Source organism: Ictidomys tridecemlineatus, chromosome 10 (assembly GCF_052094955.1).
Source record: "Ictidomys tridecemlineatus isolate mIctTri1 chromosome 10, mIctTri1.hap1, whole genome shotgun sequence".
NCBI classification, from domain to species: Eukaryota; Metazoa; Chordata; class Mammalia; order Rodentia; family Sciuridae; genus Ictidomys; species Ictidomys tridecemlineatus.
In genome coordinates, this window is record NC_135486.1 from 11,520,436 (window position 1) to 11,535,120 (window position 14,685).

Below are 14,685 nucleotides of genomic sequence, written 5' to 3' on the forward strand. Positions count from 1 at the left end.
TAAATACCAAGTAATGGGATAGCTGGGTCATATGGTGGTTGTCTCTTGACCAGGCCAATAACTGTAAATACAAATAACACTTGTTGCAGAATTTATTTCTTAGATTATATTCTAGTGTGACTTGGAAGGAGATCCTAGTGTTCTAAGACAAAAAGAAAAATAGACTATAGGGAAGTTAAAATTTTTCTCTTTTCCACCCAAAAGGGGTTCAATAATTTTAGTCATATGAAATGAGTTGACAATAGATAGATCACAGGAGCCAAACACATTTTATGAGACTTAAGAAAAGGGCATGGTGATTGCCATTTATATAATAAATTAGCACAATTCTTTCTTTTTCCTCCTCTAGTTATATCATGGTTTTGACTGTGTAACTATATATTCTTTACTGTTGAGTGGTGATTATTCAAATTTTGTTTTCTTTGCACTGAAAATATACTTTAGCTCACTCTGTATCTATCGCCAATTTCTCTTCTTGATATGTTCAAACATATCAGGAATTTGATTTCATTGTTCTAGATTTTCTCTTGTGAAATCTCTTCTCTTGGGGTTGGGGTTATAGCTCAGTGATTGAGTGTTTGCCTCACATGCGTGAGGTACTGGGCTCCATCCTCAGCACCACATAAAATAAATAAATAAATAAAACTATATATATATATATATATATATATATATATAAATAAAATGAAAAGAAAGAAATCTCTTGCTTGTTTCTTGACTCTTCTTAAGGTCCCAGGATCACCCTTAGGGATTAATCAAATACCTTGTTTCTATGTTGGTTCCTGTATTTCCTAGATACACCTGACTCCTTTCCCTTTTCTTGGTTTGTGAATTTATTTTGATGGAGCAGGTGTTACCCTGGTTCTCTTGAGATAGAAGGCAAATTGAGATGCTATGTCTAAAAATGTCTGTAATTGATATTTTTGTTAGATGTAGAACTCAAGGATTTCAAAGGTACTGCTTCTTTCAGTTGTCTAATAAATCCCAGGGCTGCTCTTGGATACTTTCTGGTTCCTGCTTTTCTATATGTGATCTACTTTTTGTTGTTCTGGTTTTGAATTTCTGACAGACTTTATGTCTGTTGTCATCAGTATCCTGCAATTTTGTGATGTCATGCTCTGTCTGGTTTACATCTTTTTTTTTTTTTTAATATGTTGAGCATTAGGCAGGCCATTTCTTATTATTTCTTATTTTTGCCTAATTGGATACAATAGCTTTTCTTGTCTAAAAGCTTTTCTTGTCATATAATTATGTGATTTTATCTTTTTCTTTTCTCAGTTTTCTTCTGTTCCCTGGCCTAACTCGAGTTCTTTTTCCTCTTTTCCTATGAATGGTATGTGTGTGTGTGTGTGTGTGTGTGTGTGTGTGTCTGTTCTCCCTCTTCTTCTTTCCCTCTCTCTCCTCCCTCCCTCTCTCTCCTCCCTCCCTCCCCACCCCTCTCTGTTGGGTAGCTATTCCTGTATTCCACAGTGTTATTAACCTACATGGGACCATAACCCCTTTTGCATGCTGAAGCTTATTGACAGAAACTCTTTAAAATCAAAGAAAATTTGTTCTAGTAAAATATACTTATCTGAATATTTTTCAAAACTATTCTATATCAGTATATGTACTTGTTTATTAACATATTCAGTAAAATAAGAGGTAGCTCTAACAATGATCATAATTTTGAAGTAATGATTAGTATAAATATTTTCGAAATATTAGCACCAACTATAATATATGAAAATATCTGATTTTTATTGGCAATAAGTACACGTATTGCCAATACTATTGTTATCTATAGCCTATATTTATAATTATAAAGAGATGTCCCATTTCAAATAGAGGTTAATGTAAAAAGTTGTTTTTTACATTCAAGTTCTTGGGCCTTTTGAAGTCTATTGAATAATCGATTAGTCCTAGGGGAATTAAGAACACTTTGATTAGAGGTTTTTTTCAGTGTAAGATACTGTAAAGCTGATTGTGGAAACTCTGGTGACAGAATGGGGCTTGACAACTAGAAGTCTTCAGTGTGAGTTGTGAGGTACTTAGCTTTCATTGCTTCTACATCTTTCTTCTTAGGACTCAAATCTCTTCCCCAAAGAATCCACAATATTCTGTATATGGAATTTCAGTTTACTTCTCCGTTAGATAATTTTGCTTTCTCATATTCTTCTAGCAGAATTTGCTTTTGTGATTTTACTGAATGGATGGGTGGATAGATAGATAGATAGGATTTTTTTTTCTTGTGTTCCAGTAAAACTTTATTTACAGAAATAGGAGGGCTAAGAATGTAGCCCAGGAGCAGAGCACGTACCTAACATGCATTAGGTTCCGGGTTCAATCCCCATCGCCACGGTAAACAAAAAACGAGCAGGAGATAGATTTGGGCCCCAAGACTTATTTGTTGTCCCTTAGTTAGTTTTTACATTTTAACATCTCACACATTCTATGTGGTATTCCTTAGGTGGATTTACCCTAATTAATTTAATAAGCCCTTTATTAATATACATTAACCTTTCAGGTTTTTTTTTTTTAATTACAAGCAGTTCTGCACAAACAGCCTTGTTATCATTGAGTATTTTTCTAAATATATCTGGAAGAAATTCTTGGAAATGAAATTACTGTATTGAATGTAGGCATATTTAAAATATTGGCAGAAATTGCCAATCTGCTCTCCATAAAGATTATACCTGTTTATGCTCTGTCAGTGATATGTGAAGGTGCTGACTTCCCCACCACACACTTGTCAAATCTGAGACTGTGAAAAAGGCCATGCACTTTAGCTCTAAAATTAAAAAACTATTTTTGGGTTGAGGGGTTCTGAATGGTTATATTAGATATGTTCTTATTAAGCGTGGTCATTCCAGAAAAGTGCACATATCCTCTTTTAATATTAAAAAATCCTTAATATGACAAGAAAATAGGGCTGTTTCTTTATTTCATATTTAATTTTCACCCTGATTTTCCAGGAGCTTTCAAGTTGTGGATGGAATAAGAAGGAAAAATATAGTTCTGCACCAAATGCAGTTGCCTTCACAAGAAGATTTAATCACGTGAGTTGTTTACAATTTTGATGCTTAGTTTTTGAAATTCTGTTCCTTAGTACATAATTTTTCTAAATAGGAAATTGTTTCATTTTCACATCGATTCTGGAATATTTTTGGCCAGTATTTCTTCAAATATTTTTTTCTCATGATTTTTGCTTTTTTCCCTCTAAAATTACTACAGTACTTTTGTTGAAAGTTGGCCTTCTTTCTTGCTTGTCTCTTAACCTTTCCTGTTTTCACACCTGTCTTTTGTGTTCCATCCTGAGGGATTTCTTCAAGTCTGTATTTCAGCTCACTAATTCTCTCAGATGTGCTCTATCTGTTTCAAACTATATGCTTTTACCATAGTGTCATATTCTTAGTTACAAAAGTAAAAAGTTTCTTAAGTAATTTTGGGCAATTTATTTTATAGTTTCTGTGTTATCATCTGAAGTTCTTGGGATACTTCTCTGTTTATCTCTACTAACCTTTATAGTGGTGTGTTTTCTTAGCTGATTGGTATCTGTGCATGGAAAGTTCGTGCCTGTGTTAGCTTTGTCTGTGGAAATTTACTGCTGCCCAGGTTGTGGGTATATCCCTTCTGGGGCTGCTTGCTTGGTTGTTCCTGGAGCTATCACTGACCTGGGACTATTCCTTATGTTAAATGTTTTGTTTGGGGGATATCTACACTTCTCTATAATGGGACTTTAAATTCTAAATCCAGCTAAGGAAAGGCTTTTGGTTACAAATTCTTATGAGAGACTAATTTTTTCTCCTTGGTATCCCAAAGCCTAAATAAACTTGTGTGTTGTCTCCCTCTTCCAGTAGGTGAATTTAGTTTACCTTTTCACTGAGATTACAGCCCTTTGAGGAGCCTTTAGGTAGAAATGGAGATAGAAAGGAGAAGTGTGAGGCCTATGTTGACTCTGAAGTCCCAAGCATCTGTCATTGAGTCAGGAAACTTTCCAAGGACAGCTGCAGGGTCCACTTTTGTAACCACTGCTTTGCTGTTTCCTTCTTTGTGTTTGGTCTCTAGGGAAATCCTTTCATCTCAGACATCCGTATCTGTGTGTACGTGTGTGTTGTTGTTGTTAACTTTGTTTTATTTAATTCAGCATTTCTAGATTCTCATGTTATTCACTGAACTCCCCAAAATGGAAGTTTTTAAGAATTAGATTAAACCCATTAGAGGCATAGAGGGAAGATATATTTTATACTAATTTGCATAACTGAGCTACTAAATTGCATATCTGAACTATGTAACAGTTACTTTAAAATTTTTTCTGAGGTGGTCATAATTTATCATCACAGTAAACTTTTTTAATATACAAAAACATTGTTAGAATACTCAAAAATTTGATCTTAGCTTTTATCTCTCGTGCTTAAGTAAGCTAAAACGTTGTCAAACACATCACAAAATACCAAAAGCTTTTGTCCTTATTCCAGATTGTAGTTGATCTTCTCACAAGCTTTTTTACATAGTTTTTCCATTACTCCATTATTTTCTAGAAGGTCACAGGAGATCTGAAATTTAACATTAGAAAAGAAGTTGGGATGAATCCTTTAAAGAGAACCTGTATGCATTTATTGATTTATTTGAATGATTTTTATGGTCCTGGAGACCATGCATCTTTAATTTTTAAATGAGTGTCTTTAAACAGCTGTATTCAATAAGAAAAGGAAAGTCTAATTTAGACTTAGGAAAAATGAAACCATAGTTCAGAGAGTTTCTGTCTGTCCATACTCCCCACGATATCAGCAGCTTTTGTAATTAGTACAGTTAACAGAATCAGGAAGTTAACATTGGTACAATAACTATTAACTAAAGACCTTACTCAGATTTAGTTTTCCCACTAATATTTTGTTATTGTTCTAAGATACTATTTTGGATCCCACATTGCATTTACTTGTCACTAATTCCAACAAAATGGTTATGTTATCTTGGGGTGTCTGTTTCTATCGAATGCTTTCTTTCTTTTTTGTGGGGTGAAGGTGGTATGCTGGGCATTGAACCCAGGGGTGTTTTACCACTGAGGTACATCCTGTGCACTTTTAAAAATATTTTATTCTGAGACAGGGTCTCATTAAGTTGCCCAGGGCTAGACTCAAACTTCTTGTGATCCTCTTGTCACAGCTTCCTGATTGACTGGGATTACAGGCGTGTGCCATTGCACCAGCAAATGCCTTCTCTCTTCAATTTTCAATTCTTGATCTGTTTCTCTGCATGTCTCATAGTTTTTTTCATTTATAGTCAGCATTGTGGAAAATATGTTACAGAGATTCTGGACTCTATTTTATTCTGAGGGTGTTGGTTTTTATTTTAGCAAGCCAGTCCCCTTATGCCAAATTCTGTTTCTCTTTGGGGAGCAGATAATTTCTTTCAGCCATCTATGTTTTGTTTTCAGTTGGTCTTATAGTTTCCTCTCCCCAAGCAACAGGGTCCATGGTCAGCTGGAGATTTGATTAGAGAGCTTTCTTCTCTGTCCATCTGTTGGGACATTTCCCTCTGTCTCTCCCTCCGTTCTAAAAATTTTCACCTCATTTGTTAATCAGGGTACTGTCGTGTCTTTTCAAGCCATCAGGAAGCCATTAGGACTGACCACCTGCTTAAGTTTTATTTTAGCTGTCTTAAACTAGCAGTGAGTCTTACCCTGTACACTTTGCCTTTTTCAGGAATCAGTTTTTCAGTTTTCTAATTTCTGCCATTTTTTTCCTTTTCTTGTGATTAATTTTTAGTAGATCTTTGAATTTTTTTACTTGAATATATCATTCTTTCAAAAATCACTGTATATTAGATATTTTTCTGATGATGTGATTATGTCATCCAGCCAATGACTTCCTGCCCTTTTTTTAATTTGGGAGAAAATTGTCTTAAGTTCTTTTTTTTAATCTTTTTTTTTATAGTTGCACACAAAACCTTTATTTTATTTGTTTATTTTTATGTGATGCCAAGGATCGAACCTACCACCCTGCATATGCTAGGCGAGCGCTTTACCACTGAGCCACAACCCAGCCCCTCTTAAGTTCTTTTTAATGCTCTCTTGCTCCTTTTAAATAATGGGAAATTTGACTAGATATATGGTAGTGTTAAAGCTTATGTATTTTAGGAATTAAAAGGTTTTGTTTATTAAAAAAGGACTTTTTTTCAAAATTTTTTTCAGTTGTAGTTGGACACATATCTTTATTTTATTTATTTTTATGTGGTGCTGAGGATTGAACCCAGGGCCTCACACGTGCTAGGCGAGTGCTCTACTGCTGAGCCACAACCCTAGCTCCCTTAAAAAGGACTTTTTAAAAAATATATTTATAGAAGCAATTATATTGTCTCATTTGCTTCATTATATTACAGGGTATGGGAGTATGACAGTTGAAGTAAAAAACTTGCCAATGACTTGATTGTTAAGGATAGTTGGTGTGTATTATTATTATCATCTGTTTAATTCAGTAAACATTTGTGGTTTTCCATAACAAAAAGTTAAGGTAACTATCTTTAAGGTATTAAGTATTTTTGGCTCTGAATATAAGATTTGTACATATGATTATAAACCCTGAATAAAGCATCTACAGTGAATAAATGTTCTAGGATTTACTTTTTTATGAAATAACTGGTATAGTTCAAAGAGTGTGTTAAGTAGTTGAGTCATATGAAATTGCCCATGTATGGCCATTTTTAGCCCCCCAAAATGACCTATTTATATGATTAACCCAATATATGTTAAAAAGCATTATAATACACAATTGAATTTACCACAAAGAATATTACTAAACACTGTTGAAATGTTTTTATGTGCTTTTCCCTCTACTTTCACTCAACAGGTAATCATTATCTAGAAAACTGTATATGTGCTTTTTTTTTTCTTTCTCATTTTTTAGTAGACTTTTTAACTCCTTCATAATTCCTTTGTATATTTCCCGGAAATATTTGTGTCCTTAATTAGGCATATAGATTTGTATCAACATGTTGTATAATCATGCTTACTTTTCATCTTGGTACATTATACCATCATGTAACTGAATGTAATGTGTTCCCGTCTTGGTAAGCACAAAGCCAAAACCACAAGCGGGAGATAAAAAGTGGAGAAAGACTATAACCCACAGCAAGAAAGGAATAAATAACCTTAGTGTTATTTATTTCTAAGGTATTTCTAAAGCAGTGCCCTCTGAGAAATGGAAGCATGGTGATTTTATTCAGGGAGTTTATACATGTTCATATAGGGAAACATTGTAGGTACAGACATGTTCCTGAGCATGCTCAATTTAAAGTGTGCATTTTTGAGCATGCTCAGTTTAATGTCATATTTCAAGAATGTAAGATGGCAGATATATTTGTAGGCATGCTCAACTCATGCTCATAGACCCCATGGTCAAAAAGGTTCAGATGGTGGACCCAAACACTTCTGGGCATGTTCTGTCCAGTATTATAACAAGCCAGGTATACTTCAGTTTGCCTAAAATAATGAGTCAAGAGGCCATGCATGGTAGCACATGCCTGCAATCACAGTGGCTTGGGAGGCTGAAGCAGGAGGATTGCAAGTTCAAAGCCAACCTCAGCCAAAGGAAGGTGGTAAGCAACACAGTGAGACATTGTCTCTAAATAAAATACAAAATTGGGTTAGGAATGTGGTTCAGTGGTCAAGTGCCCCAGAGGTTAATCCTCATTACCCCCAAAAAAGAGTCAGGGTAGCTTGGTGACCTTGACTGGTCTTCTGCAAGTTGTTTCAGAGACACTTTGAAACAAAAACAATGGGCTTTGGGTGGGGGGCAGTACGGGGATTGAACAGGGATACTCAGCCATAGAGACAGGGTCTCACTGAGTTGATTAGCACATGTTGAGGCTGGCTTTGAACTCATGATCCTCCTGCCTCAGTCTCCTAAGCCACTGGGATTACAAGCATGCACTACCATGCCCCGCAAGAAAGTACAATTTTAAAGGAGCTTTTAATACAGGAGTTTTCCCCTGAAGGTGCCTGCCTTGCTTAGCACCAACAGTCATACTGCTGTGACTTTTTGCATCAGGTGTGGTTCTCTGAGGTATCCATGGTGTTACTATAGCTCTAGTTCATTGATTTTTTTCACTGCTCTCTAGGATTTCATTGCATGAATGTATCAGAATGAATTTATCATTCTTTTGAGGGTGGCCATGAAGTATATTTTCTAATTTTTTGCTCTTAACAAAGAATGTTGTTGTGACTATCCTAAGAATCTTTTGCTATACTTGTTTAATACATTCTTTCTAGGCAGTGGCTTTCTATGACTATGACCTATAGTAAGATAAAATATACGTTGCAACTCAACACATAACACAGCCAAAACAAAATTTACTTATATGATATGTACTTTGATCTTTTCTGTTAGGAAAATCAGTTGAGGGCTGGGGTTGTGGCTCAGTGGTAAAGTGCTTGCCTAGCACATGGGTGGCTCTGGGTTCAATCCTCAGCACCACATAAAAATAAATAAATAAGGGGAAAAAATTGTTACTTAGACCCACTAAATTAATATTATGAAATGGGTAAAGAAATAGTGATCTATTTGGAAAAATATGTACCTTGATGTAAAATTTGAGTCAGAGAATATTCATGCTTACCTATAAAAGATGGTGTCTTTATTTTCCAAACCTGTACCCTTTATATTCCTACCAGCAGAGTAGTATTATGTGAGTTTTCTTTTCTGCATATTCTTATCAATACTGTCATCATACTTTGCAGTTCAATTTGTGTAAAATGATTTCATCTCCCATTTTCTTTTGATAAATGTTTATTCCTTCTGTGTCCTGGCACTGTTATAGTGTTTGGGATATGTCAGTGAACAAGAAAAATAAAGGTTACTATCTTCAGGGAATGTTCATTCTGGCTGTTCTAATTTTTTAATTTTTAAATTGACAAATTGTATGCATTCATGTTACAACATGGTATTTTGATATATGCATACATTATAAAATGATTAAATACATCCATGTGCCTACCCCAGTCACATCCTTTTTCCTTGAAAAGCAAACATTCTCTTTACTTAACAAGTACTCTCACTTCCCTACATTTCTTGTTTTGTCTCCTAAATTTGGATCCTGAACACTAGATTTTGCCAGTTTATAAATTTTGATGTTCACAATTTTTGAATCTACAGTTTCCCCCTTTATGCCTTTCTTTTCTTTACCAATTATCTATGGCAGAACCCAGGCATTTTGACTAGTGCAATCTCCCACACCTAGATTATATGCAGGTGTAGTATAACATACTCTGATTTTTGCAAATGGTGACCATATTTAAAAAAAAACATATATCATTATGAGCTGATAGATTTAAACCTAAGAGTTTCGAGTTTCAATCCATTTTCATGTTGTCCCATCTTTGGCCAATGGGAATCTATTCAGATTGACGTTCATGTCTTTGTCATAACCCTAGTAGGTTTTAATAATTTCTTTACCCTCTGGTAGGCCAGGATGTTACAGGTTCATTTTGTGTATTTTCTCCCCCTGTGTGGAATCTATATTTTTGGAAGAAGTCCTGGTTTCTTATGGTGGAAAATGGACCTGGATGCCAGGGATGCTTGTTGCTTATTTGGTGATCATGATTTCTAGGCCTTTGTAGCAGATACCGCTAGGTTATCTATATATCCATGTATAATATACAGCTGTTTGAAATATCTCATTAATTCATATTGATATTTCAGATTTTCAGGACTAGGGTTTCTATTCCAACTCTTCTGTATTATATCTTCATGTTCTTTCTCTTACATCCTGCTGCATCCTGGTCCTTTCCAAAGAACACAGAGCATGATACAGTCTAATAGTTCACTCATTGCTTCATTCTACATGATAAACAGCGATCTCAGAATGATAATACAAGTTGTACATTCTTAATCCTAAAATCAAAATGTGAAATGCTGCAAAATCCAAACCTTCTTGGGCACTGGCATGACACCACAGCTGGAAAATTCCACATCAAGAAAATGGTTTCTTTGAATTAGAAAGCATCCCATTTTTGAAATGCAGTTTAATTTGAGAATGCTAACTTGGATATATATAGGTATATATTTATGGCATTTATTTTTTCTAATCATAAAAAGAAAACTACTTGGGAACCTTCACTTCTTATAATTCTGGTTAGTTTAAACAAATGACAGTGTAGGATTATACAACCACAGAAAAACATACTATTAGTAAAGTGTCTTCTACAATGTCTGATTTTAAAACTTAACCTAATTCTGCCAAAATATTTTAAACTACAGCAAAAAAAAAATGTATTTATGTAGTTTCATTTTGCATTCTCTTAGCTCTTTTCCCAAAAACTTTATATAAACTTTCATTAATTAATGATATTTTTATGTCTTTGCACACTCACATCTGTATTTTTGTGTATAAAGAGTGTACAATATTTGAAGATTGGCTGTGTATATATAAGTAATCAGGGGCACAAAAAAAGCATTGTTTTTTAAGCCACTGTAGGAAAGTTTATCAAGTAGTTTTCATCATTAATTTGATCCTAGCAAGTAATAATCTTGCCCTTCAATAGTTTTTAATTTTTATTTACAGGTAAGCTTTTGGGTTGTAAGAGAGATTCTTCATGCTCAAACATTAAAAATTAGAGCAGAAGTTTTAAGCCACTATATTAAAACTGCTAAGGTAAGAAAAACTTGTTTTTATTCTGTAATTCAACTATTCACAAATGTTTTTAGTCAGCATTTGCTGGTAATACTTTATTTACTGTTTTATTGATACTGGAAAATAGTACCTGTTGAATAATATGTCAGTTTTTTGATTGAATGCTTGTTTTCTCTGCCTTTTCCTTTATTTCTCTTGTTTTCCTCCCATTTTATATTCATTCTCCCCTCTCAGTAGCAAAATTGAATGGTCTGTATCACTGGATAAGTAGACAGGTCAGATTATGATATTTATGAAATATGAGACTATTCTGAAGGTGATGGAGAAAGCCATATATGATAGAATAGGTGAAAACAGAATTGCTTCTGAAATAGATCAATCCCTGCCAGCCATGGGGAGAATAACTTTAAAAAATAGTGTATGTGATGTTACCAAATACGTTAACTGAGCAGTGATTGTGTGGCATAGACAATATATATATAGCAGGAGTAACGGAGTATTGATTTCATGGATACTCAGAATTTAAAGAGGATAGTGAGATAAACCTGAAGCAACTCCAGATTTATATTAAGTTCACTAAGAACTATGGTAATTGTAGCCAAAGTCATTGTTCATAATTTTTATAATAAATACATGAATTAACTCACCCATGAATGAAAGAAGATAGAATAAGGTGAGAATACCCTGTTCATAGCTACTGTAAGGCATGACTCTTCCCATGTTTTCCTTGAGTGTGTGGCAACAATTCTGTGGCACTAGATGGCAGAGCTAGCCTTCTACAAATATGATATTTTGCAGAAGTGTCATAAAATTATCATTCTTTGTGATAAGTCAGATAAATAATGGTTTTTAGCTAGTAGAAATTAATGACTTTTCTCATAGATTCTGGATTTCCATTATTGTTTTCCGATTTTTTAATTACATATTTTTAAAAACAGAATGTATGTTACACTGAAAATCACCAAATTTTTCCCATCAAACATACCCTAGCTTTCTCATCAAATAATTATTTAATTCTTCAGTTTCAGGCCTTGAGTTATATTTGACAGCCTTTGCCTTTTTCCCAAGCCCTAATTCGTAATTGATTTTTTTCTCTTCACTCTAAAGTTGCTATATTCTGACTCTGCACTCTGTATTCAGTTTGCTGTAAAACTAGCAGGTCTGGCTCTTCTTTTAGTAGATTGTGTCAGTCACTGTCCTCTAGAAAGACAGAACTAATAACACTCAATATAAACATGTAAGAAGAGATCTTAAGAATTGCTCACGAGATTATAGGAGCTGGTAAGTCTGAAATGTGTAGGGCATGCCACAATGCTAGAAACTGAGACAGGGGTTCTTCTCCTTATAAGTCTTTTTTATTCATATGGAGAGTTGAACGTGGTGCCTAATCTATAGTAAATGCTTCACATACAATATTGAATGGATAGTTTCCGAACTAGGTTAAATTACCTTTCTGTGTAAAGATATATATTCTGTTTTATGTTTTTTATTTTGTTTTTATTTGTTTTCTTTGGGTTTTTATTTAAATATCCTACCCACAGCATTTTCTAGACCTGGGCTTACCTGGTAACAGAGATAGAACTGTTCCAAAATGACTAAATTTTTAGACAGGACCTTTGAAATTTTATCAGGAAGTATGACAAAATGCTATCAGGCAAATTAGAATAAATGTTAAATCTCTAGGCAAATGAATAGAACCTAGAGTTGATAGGCATTTTCTGTATGCACTCTATAAAATGAATGGGAAACAAAGGATCTGGGGTTTTAGGAAGAAGTAAGAAATTGAGGAGATCTGGAATAATGGGCAGGAAACATGATGAGCATCCGGAGTGGAAACTTTCCTAAAACTTGGAACACAAAGCAAAGGCTTAGTAATATTTCAGTGTAAGGAATGAGTTTTCTGCTGGAGTCGGAGTATGTGTTCATACCAGGTAAACTTGATACTGAACCATAACTGTCGTTTTTTAAATACATTTAAATCTGCCTTTTAGAGGCAGATTTATTCCCAGTGCTTGGGGACAATATGAGGGTTAAACATGGAAGTTGTTTTCTGGGCTGAAAACCATCTACTGTAAACAGAGTAGGTACTCTAAATACAGATCTCAGGAGTATGGGTAGTAAATCGTGGAACATTACCACCTGTCTACATTGTACTTTCTAATCTTTATTTTTCTTGTATTTGCTTTTTAATTTCTTGTCCATTCTTCCCCCTTTTCTTAAATCTTCAGAAACTATATGAGCTGAATAACCTTCATGCCCTCATGGCAGTGGTTTCTGGCTTACAGAGTGCCCCAATTTTCAGGTTGACGAAAACATGGGCGGTGAGTATTCTCCCTTAATTAATGAATGTTAGATTTCCTGTGGGAGGTAAAGATATATTTTTCTTTTGTAGTTCTTAGAAAGGTTAATATTAAATAGATAAGAATTTTAAATTACTTTGTACTTTATTCTTTGAAACCTGGATTTTCCTCTCCTTAAGTGATTGACCAGATTTATGAGGTAATTTGTGGATAGACTACAGTTTGATACTTTGGTTTCTTCTCTTTAGAGAATCATTTTTGTATCCTCTTTATGTATCTTTGACGTAGTGTTTCATATTTGCCAATGGAAAAGTATAAAGACAAAATGGCATTTAATCATGTAAAGATTATGATTTTGTTAAGTTTGAGGAAAAATCTAAATTTACTGTTTTCAATTGCCATTATTTTTTTAATCACAATCTTTATGGTTTTTTTCTTTAGGATTAATGGAAAATCTGATGGTAAACATGGACTAATATGATATTACTATATGTTCTGATGATGTTGTGTTAATCGTTTTTGGTTCTATTACATTGACAAGGTTACAGTTTAAACTTTTGACATCTGCAAATTTGTTTATCTTCATCTTTGCATGATTTTGGATTCTGTACTCAGTCTTTTCAAGTATTTTTAATTTAAATTTTATACATGTAATATTTTAGATTGAATTAAATGTGTTTATATTCAGTACTATTTAATGTTAAGACCAGTGATTTTGCTTAGAGTCTGCTCCGTGTTTTTACAAAGGATTAATGTGTTTTAAAGGTCTCGTGCTTAAAGACCTGACTTTAAAAACTTTTTTGTTATTAAAATATCACTTTGGTTTTACTTAGCCAAGTGCTGCTTTTGCCTTTCCTAGTACTTGAAGAATCAGACGTTTTCTTACGAAAACCAGGTGGGTTTCTGTATTAGAAAAACAGTGTGGAAAAACTTATCCTTTTTAGTTATATTATAAGAACACCTGGGTAAAAAGTTTTGATTATGGCCTTCATTCTCTTAAAATTTGAATTTCATGGACTAATGGAAATGCTTATCGATATACAATTATGAGTTCCATCCTTAAAGGTTTAGGATAAAGCATTATACTCTTGACTTCTACTATAGTTTAGAAATGAGATATATTTCCTTCAAGTTAATTTTTATTCCCCCCTGATATTTTTATCCCTCATGTATTTGCATGGAAGAGTTATTTTCTTTGCTAACAACTACATTAATCTGAAATGAGATTTTGGTGTTTGTATTAAATTTTAAAGTATTTTTTAAACATTTTCTTAAATATTTGTCGATGGACATTTATTTATTTATTTACATGTGGTGCTAAGACTCAAACTCAGTGCCTCACGCATGCCAGGCAAGTGTGCTACCACCAAGCCATAACCCCAGCCCTAAATTTTAAAATATTTTATACTGTGTTAGGCACTGATTGCCCAAATAATACAGAGTCTCATTCTTCTACAGCTTACTTAAGAAAGATAAACTATGACTAAGTAAATGATATATCATAGTGATAAAGTGCTCTGAAGTAAACAGGATAGAAAGGAAAGCAGGACAACACTGTTTATATAATATAGAAAGAGAATTCTTATAGGTGACAGGTGGGTAGAGTTAGCTTTCCATCACTGAGATAATCAACTTGAAGGAGAAAAGGTTTATTTCAACTCAGAAGTTGAAAGCACATGGTAGAGCAGGATGCTCACATCATAGTGACCTGAAGCAAATAGAGACAGGAAGGGGCTGGGGTTCTAATATTCCCTTGAAGGATATACCCCTGGTGACC

At 34.0% G+C, this 14,685-nt stretch overlaps 1 protein-coding gene across 3 annotated transcripts in view; it reads left to right on the forward strand.

Annotated features, from left to right (window-relative positions):
• Nucleotides 1-14,685, forward strand: part of Ralgps2 (Ral GEF with PH domain and SH3 binding motif 2) — a 168,687-nt gene that overhangs the window by 57,922 nt on the left and 96,080 nt on the right. For all 3 annotated transcript variants that reach the window (XM_078022374.1, XM_078022375.1, XM_078022376.1), the window contains exons 5-7: nucleotides 2,955-3,038; nucleotides 10,540-10,629; nucleotides 12,837-12,929. In XM_078022374.1, the coding sequence (XP_077878500.1) occupies nucleotides 2,955-3,038; nucleotides 10,540-10,629; nucleotides 12,837-12,929 (267 nt within the window). The remainder of the gene's footprint in view (nucleotides 1-2,954; nucleotides 3,039-10,539; nucleotides 10,630-12,836; nucleotides 12,930-14,685) is intronic.